We start from the raw sequence: 7,638 nt of genomic DNA on the forward strand, positions 1-7,638 counted from the left end.
CAAGTCTGGTACTTTATTCTAGGTTTCTCCCACTTCAGTGAGGCAGACAAGACAGAAAAATAAGGATGTTTATTAAGGACATTTCTAGCCCACAGCTAGGGCTCATACTAGCTCTATGAGCCACTGTCCGACCTCATCCCCATTCAATGTGAATGACATTAGGGAGGCCGGGCCACAGGTAGATGCCATTAATCCCACAGTAAGGGCTCCCTCCCATATCCAGGTATAGATAGATACACTCTGGGGATGAAGAGGGAAATCATTTTCATTAATATGTTCCTCTATACCCTGCCTGGACCCTCTCGTTCCTCTCTACCTTCCAAGACCACGGGTCAAAGGTGGCTAGTACCATAATGTGGGTATCAAGGGAAGCCCCTTTATCAGACCCCAGAGCTATGGGAAAGGGATGCCCATCCCTTCTCAGACATCCCAGGCCTGGAGGCCACTGAGGTAGAAGGGGGTGGGGCCAGGCCACTTAAATCTCCTTTGTGGGCCCTGCTGTGGACTCGCCCCTTAGGGAGGCAGGGGGCTCTTTGCTGGTACAGGAGGCTGGGACATCAGCCCACACTGGAATGCTGCAGTTCTTCCCGAAGCCACGAGGGCACTGGCTGTCCAAGCCGGCTCAGCAGCTTCGACAGCTCCAAATTATGGTTCCGGAAAAGATCCGTAAGGAAAAGGCGGGACTGATAGGAGAAAAATGAAGGCAGAAATGGTAAGGAGTGGGACATAGAATCAGATCTTGGCGGTGGAGAAGGGTAACCTGCCCCAGAATTTACTTACCTCAGTGTCCATATCTGGGTACCTCCGGCCTTTGCTCTTGCCTAGACAGCGAGTCTTACCACCTTCAAGTCCCTGGCACCAGAATCCCTTATCTTCATCAAACCTGCTCAACAGGAAGAGGCCATTAGGTGGCAGGGGAAAAAAGAAATCCAAGCTCCATAAATGTACACTACCTTTCCCAGCCCACAGGGACACATGTCTTTCCTTGCGAGACAGGGTAAATCCATGTCTTCCAAACAGACATGGTCAACCTGCCTCCCCATTTCCCTCATAGTCCTCCTCTCTTGGGTCATGCTCTCCCACCTGAGGGTCCGTGTGTAGTTCAGAAAGGGTGTGATACCCAGGAACTTCTGGATGCTCTCCATTGAAGCAGCTGGATTGGTACGCAGCTCTTGCCCATCCACAATCAGCAGCTAGGGACAGGGATTGGTTACCTCTTAGAAGTGGTATTGCTTAGAAGCCTCTGGGCTGAAGGAAAGAGGAGGGGAAGGGGGACCCCAATGAGGGCTACTGGAGGACTGTACCTGTCCAGAGGGGTAGTGAGTCAGCCAGCGTTGTAGATGGGTGGAATAGTAGCCAGGGACAAGACAGCGGTTTTGCAAGGAGCGAAGTGCCAGAGGGGCCTGGGAGGAGGCTGAAATCACCTGGTAGAAGGTATAGTTCAGAGCAGCTGGGTCTCCATGTGCTCGCTGGTGCTGAAGGACAGGAACAGTAAGAGAAGGGATTGGTGGTATGATAGAATTATTCTGCCCTCCTCTTGGGTCTGGTGAACAGACAGCATAGAGACCCCTCTCCAAGGCATGAGCTTAATTTCCCTACCCTTATTCCTTTGTGTCTCTCTAGCAGTCAGCACCTCCCTCCCTTAAGCCCTAATGTGTCCCTAGCTTCAAGTTCACCTGGTACCAGGAGTAGGCCCTGTCAGCTGGGTTGGTGAGCACAGTGATGATCTTGGCTCGTGGTAGGAGGGCAGCCCCCCGCCGTGGTACAACTTCAGAGTCAAAGTAGGTGGCACTTTTTTCAAATAGGAAGTCAGTGCTGGCGTTGGAAGGGATAGGGAAGAAGTCCATGTACCTAAGAAGCAGCACAGAGGAGGCAGAGAATTTGCAGAGTGAAGGTGCCAGACGTTAGTGCAATGGAAGCTGGAATGGGGTATTTTGGGGGACAGGAGTGTTCCTCTGAGAAGCATTTCAAGGGGTCCCGGTCTCACCAATCAATGCCCTTGTGGTAATTAGGGCCGTTGAAGAACTGAATCTCCTCAAAGGTGCTGGGGCTAGGGAAGCTGCTAGTCACAGCTGGGTGCAGGCTCAGGAAGAAGTGAATAGCTGTGGTCCCTAAACAGGAGAGAAAATCCAGGCCGTTGTGGGAGAGAAGCCAGCTCAACAACATGGGCTTGAAGGTGAGAAAAGAACCACTCTCGGTAGTAAAACCCCCTTAGGCCAAACTAGACATAGAAGGAAAGTGTAAGAGAGGCTGACGGAAGGGTTAAAATAGTGGTTCTCAGACATGACTATGCATCAGAATCACTTGTGGATCTTTAGGGAAAAAAAACCTCGATAATTCTGATATACAACCAGGGTTAAGAATCGCTGTCTCAAGAGACTGAATTAATGAGGAGTGGGTATGAGAAAGGAGTTCCTTGGCCCAAGATCCTGAGTTTAAGGCAGGGCAGAAAAGTTGATAAAGGATGATTCACCTGTCTTCTGGGGTCCCACAATGAGGAACTTGGGGAGCCGATCACAGGTTTTCTCCTTGGACCAGATATCTTTGTGCCTCTTGTCATCACAGGGATTCTGAAGGAGGCCAGGAATCAGATAAGGCCTAATCTTTTCTTCAATCCCCACCCCCATCATGTATCTGGTCAGCTAGAGTTCCACCCATACCTGCCAAAGGGGGCTCCGCTCTTGAGGGAAGAGTTCAAAGTACTTTCGTGCAAGAGAGACAGGAGGAAGGGTCTGCAGGCGCAGCCGTGTCCAGCACTGGAGGAAGCGCACCAGGCTCTCAAAGGTGTACAGGCCCAGACGATCATTTCCGTAATTGGACAGATGGGTCATAAATATGCTGATCTGCAAGGGGATGCCTGCATGTCAGAGTCGGAGAGCCCACCCACCTCAGAATCAGGCGTGATGAGCAAAGGTCCCAGACGCCTTGCAAGCACTTGGGTTCTCCAATCTTCTAGCCCTTTCTCAGCACCTTACCGGATTAAGCAGCACTGTCAGAAAGAGCTCTCCACCTCGGATGCTCCGGTCTAGTTCACGAGAGCCTCCGGGATACTCATTGTAGAAGATTGTGTGAGTGAAGAGGCCACATGTCTGCCGTGGCAGCACCTGGAGGGGAAAGAAACAGGGCTAGATGAGATTTGAAAGGTAGGATGAGAAGCGGACGAAGAACAAAAGTCCCGAGGCATTAGAATTCCCTGGGTTTGTGGAGGAATCGGTCTGAAGTTAGAGTAATAAAACTCCTGCTATGTACATTATGACTTTTTACCCCTCTGCTCCATTATGTGGATGAACTGGACTGGCAGCTGACAGAACACAAGTCAGTGCAGGTTGGAGACTCAAAATGTGGGAGTGTGATTCAAGTTTGTACTAGGAGTCCCTCACCATAATGCCATTGTGAACGAAGCCACGGCGGTAGCGGGCAGGGCGGAGATGGGGGTACTCCTCAGTGCTGGTCACCTGGATGCCCCACACAGATTTCCAGGCCTCATAGAGCTGCGTGTGGATGGGGTACACGCCCGAGTGGTGGGGGGCCACAGCATACCCCAGATCCGTGGGAATCCCATGCTCCTGGGAATGGCATAAACTCTTACCAGGACCTGGTGAGGTTTGGGGAGTAGAGGGTAAAGAGGGTGGGGATGCCTCCACAGAAAGAAAAATGGAAAGCGTAGAGAAAGGGTACCCCATTAGGGGAAGGTTGGAAAGAAAGCATTATCTCTGGGAAAAAGCATGGGGAAGAGATCCAAGGGTCTCACCAGAGCAAACTGTTTGTTGAGCCTCATCTGGTCAGCCAGCACAGAGCGATTGTGGAACAGATGTGGCTGCATGTGGCTCCACATGTGGGGGAACCACCAGAACTCTCTGCGGTGCTTCAGCAGCATGTCGTCCCCTGCGTCCTCCTCCTCTGTCCCTATGACCACACACTGACCACTGACCACAGCCAGTCAGTCAGCCTCTATGCCCTCCTTTGTTCTGTAACAACACCGACCACTTTCCATCCTGGGGACAACATCTGCCCACCTAAGACTGACTACCTACCCCCTGCCAATGTGCCCTCCAGCCTCCCTGCTTACCTAAATTCATACCCACCACTAGCTCCTCACAGCATTCTGACTCCACATCTTGCCCCTTTTCTCCAACTTGTCTACCCAGGGACATGGACAGTGAAGGGACAGACCAATAAGGCTGATATGCTGAAAGAACGGGAATAAACTCACCAGTATGATAGAACTTGCCCGAGAAGCCCAAGTTGAAGGTGAAGTTGGGGACTAAGGTCCTGAGTTTGTTCTGGGTGGTCAACAGAGCCTGGGAAAAGTAGCAGGGACACGAGAAATCAGGAGAGCAACTGAGCAGGAGAAACGTAAGCAGTGTTCTTCCTGCCTGGAAAGGGCAGGGCTGTGTCTATGACAAGCTCAGAACCAAGGCAGGGAGTCTGTCAGGTCAGAGCTTGAAACGGCCTCTGGGGAAAAGAAGACTGACCTCCACGTCAGCCACCTTCATGCGGGTACCTTCCTTGCCCACAAAGATGTCATCAATGTCCACCAAGACATAGCGGTCAAGGTCCAGGCAGAGTCGCTTTCCGGTGAGGTATGCAACAGCATCAACGAAAACAAGTTTATGGAGCCAGAAGGAAAGGCCATGGCCAAAGAGCACTCGCTGGATGCCATCATGAAGCCCCAGGTCCTGTACCACCGTGGGAAGCCGGGCCCGGCGAGGCACTGGGCCTGGCACCTCAGATGGCTGAAGGCTGGCAAGAAGCACTGGTTCATATGTGCTGTGATTAGATTGGAAGATGGTCCAGTCATCGCCAGGCAGTGGCCCAGGCTCCAAGCGGCTGGGGCGTGTGAGATGCAATAAGGGGGCAGAAGGATTCACTTGGTAGTCCCGGAGCCCCAAGTTTGAATGCAGAAAAAGGGGAAAGCCCTTGAGCTGGGCACTCAGTAGGCTATGCTCATGGGCTCGGAAAAAGCCAATGATGCCCACACCATACTCCACACAGTACCGGTCTAGCCGTTCCCGACTCCAGGCATCCAGGTTGACATACTTGAGCAGGTTCTCATAAATGACCAAGACATAGCGGCCACGGGTATGATCAGTCAGTGTGGGCATGTCCCCTCGGCCAGGTGCCAGCTCAGTGCTATAATGAAAACGACTAGACTCCAAGATAGCCACAATCTCCTGCCCCAGCTGGGAGTATGCACTCTCCACAAACACAAGGACCACGGGTTCTGTTCGAGCTGTCTCTGGAGGCCTGGGAGGCCGAGGTGGGACTGGAGGCCGTACAGGGCCAGGGCCGGCTGCTCCACCACTGCTGCAGTCTCCCAAGGGCAGAGGCAAGGGCTCCTTGGCCTTGGGACTGGTGGACACATAGTAAGCCAGGAAGCCCATGGAGCCCAGACTGAAAGCGATCAGCAGCAGTATGAGGCGGTGCAGTTCCAGCTGCCGAGCCGGGCGGACCACCTTCCACAGCTTGAGCATGGCGGGGGGGAGGCAGGGATGGGGACTACCTCAGGGACGGGAGGTAGGAATGGTACAAGCTGGGGCTCTCTTGGGAGGGTGGAAGGATAGGAAAAGAGGGGAAAGGGATCCGCTCAGGGTCAGTTTCCTAAAGAGGTGGAGACAAGTCCCCTTAGTATAGGGTAGGGGAGGTAGAAGGGGCAACAGGGGGCAACTGGACAGAGTCCATTGGTGTCAGGTCACCATGGCCCCCTGGCCCATAGCTTCAGGGTGCGAATCTAGCCAGGCTCCACCTTTGGCTTGAGCTCCTCACATCAGAGGTCATCAAAGTTCACAATCTCTTCCTCTTCTATCTGTAAGAAAGAAATCAATGGATTATTTCTCGCTTCAAAACTGTGTCATTGATCCATTACCCTCTTCACACATCTCTCTTACCTTCTACTCACAGGATGACTTGTTCTCAAAAAAAACACAAAACACAAAACTGTACAACACAATCTGATCTCATACCTTAGCTTCAGAGGTTGTTTCCCTTCTTAGAATACTGTCTAAATTCCCCTCTCTGAGCTAAGCTCAGAGCTGGAGCAGTATATTCAGGGGCTGGAAAGGAATAAATCTCTCATCAATAAGAGGCCAAACAGCCCAAGTGGCTGAAAATGAACCTGCTCTGAAAGGAGTTCCCAGCCCATGACCGAGCAGTTGGCCAGCCAGTAGGAGCTCAGGTCTTCCTGTGAGGAAGGGACGGAAAGCCCCAGAAGTCCCGTGCTCCAACGAAATGTCAGATAAGCGGAAACTCATGAGTCTGTTAATCTTCCTCATCAATCAAACCCAACATCACAGGCTAACAGCATTAACGAACTTGCAGTCAAGTGGACACTATGGTGGGAGAAATTTTAGACGAAAGAGAAATGGTGCTAGCTAACCATTCTATTAGCTTCCAAACCCAGAACTTAGGGACTCTCTTTTCCATTGCTTGTGACAAATTAATTACTCCTCTGCCTTTCACCTTACCATGCCATTGTCATAAGTGGTGATAAAAATGTAACCCCAGAGCAAGCCACATCACTGGGACCTGAGAAAAGCCAGAGAGCTGAGTCCAGAGTCTCTCTCCCTATCCACTCCAGTTCTCCTTCCTAACTTAGCCTAGGCGGTACTATACCCTCATCCATTAAAAGCTCAGAAGAGTCCTGAGCTAGCCTGGAGAGACATGAGGAACTGAATCCTGTTACAGAAACAGCAAACTGAGTAAAGCTGGATGACACAGCAACAGGAGCTTAAGTAATATCCAACCAGTACAAGAGAGGAGTAAGGTCAGTGTGATCTGGAAACAGTTTTAAGGGATCTAATTTTGGAGACTTTTTTCTTAAATGGATAGACTGCTTCTAGAAGCTTTATTGTCACTCCCCCACGTTAGCCACTCCTATTAAGGTCAGTGGCTGGCAATCACTCTTTACCACCCACCCCCACACATACACATCTCAGGGGTGATTAGGCAGAGGCAGGGTCCTTCAGAATTGAGAGACATGATTTAAGAATAGTTCGCCTTTGGCCTAGGTAAAACAAACTGACATGAAAAGAGAACTGTGAGAGGAACAACATGGTGATGGGAAGGGGTGAGCCCTAAGAATTAGAAGCAACTCTTTGGGGTAAACACAGTAATGAGAAGTCAGTGAAGGGAAGTGGATACTGGGGGTGTATTAAGTATAATAGTTAACATTTATTGAGAGCTTACTCTTTGCCAGACATTCTTCTAAGAGCTTTCCAAATATTTAATGCTCACACCAGCCCTAAGAGGTAAGTAAGAGGTAGATATTATTATGATCCCCATTTTACATGAGTAATTTGAGGTCCAGAGAAGCTTAGGAACTTGCCCAGGATCACACAGCTCAGTCAGTGGAGGAACTGGGATTCAAAATCAGGCCTGTCAAGCTCCATAGCCCGTGCTCTTAACCACTGCATTTTAGCTTCATACCTAGAAGAAACAGCAATATTTAGGGAAGGGGTGCGGAGGGAGCTACTGGGGTAGGGTGTGGTATGAAACGCATAGATGTGGGAACACCGAGTAAGTGGGGGGCGGTGCAGTGTGTGTGTGCAGCAATGGGAGATTTCTGAGGGAGAAACCAAAGGGGTCATCCAGGCCTGGGCTGGGAGAAAGCCACAGTGATAGCGCTTGGGGAAGGCCGGG

The 7,638-nt window shown here is 51.0% G+C and overlaps 1 protein-coding gene across 4 annotated transcripts in view; it reads right to left on the reverse strand.

The window, feature by feature from the left end:
- Positions 1-54: 54 nt before the first annotated feature.
- The window catches only part of NDST2 (N-deacetylase and N-sulfotransferase 2), an 8,491-nt gene continuing 907 nt past the window's right edge, over positions 55-7,638 (reverse strand). Inside the window, exons 2-15 of one of the 4 annotated variants that reach the window (XM_019625873.1) lie at positions 7,287-7,425; positions 4,476-5,806; positions 4,214-4,301; positions 3,752-3,906; positions 3,381-3,566; positions 2,976-3,104; positions 2,661-2,843; positions 2,474-2,570; positions 1,988-2,111; positions 1,677-1,851; positions 1,305-1,475; positions 1,084-1,193; positions 781-883; positions 55-683 (exon numbers count right to left, since the gene is read on the reverse strand). In XM_019625873.1, the coding sequence (XP_019481418.1) occupies positions 558-683; positions 781-883; positions 1,084-1,193; positions 1,305-1,475; positions 1,677-1,851; positions 1,988-2,111; positions 2,474-2,570; positions 2,661-2,843; positions 2,976-3,104; positions 3,381-3,566; positions 3,752-3,906; positions 4,214-4,301; positions 4,476-5,474 (2,646 nt within the window). In that variant the 5' untranslated portion in view covers positions 5,475-5,806; positions 7,287-7,425 and the 3' untranslated portion in view covers positions 55-557. Of the gene's footprint in view, positions 684-780; positions 884-1,083; positions 1,194-1,304; positions 1,476-1,676; positions 1,852-1,987; positions 2,112-2,473; positions 2,571-2,660; positions 2,844-2,975; positions 3,105-3,380; positions 3,567-3,751; positions 3,907-4,213; positions 4,302-4,475; positions 6,054-7,185; positions 7,426-7,638 lie in introns of those variants that run through there. The other 3 variants (XM_019625854.1, XM_019625864.1, XM_019625881.1) reach the window with 3 other exon arrangements.

Source organism: Hipposideros armiger, unplaced genomic scaffold (assembly GCF_001890085.2).
Source record: "Hipposideros armiger isolate ML-2016 unplaced genomic scaffold, ASM189008v1 scaffold_15, whole genome shotgun sequence".
NCBI classification, from domain to species: Eukaryota; Metazoa; Chordata; class Mammalia; order Chiroptera; family Hipposideridae; genus Hipposideros; species Hipposideros armiger.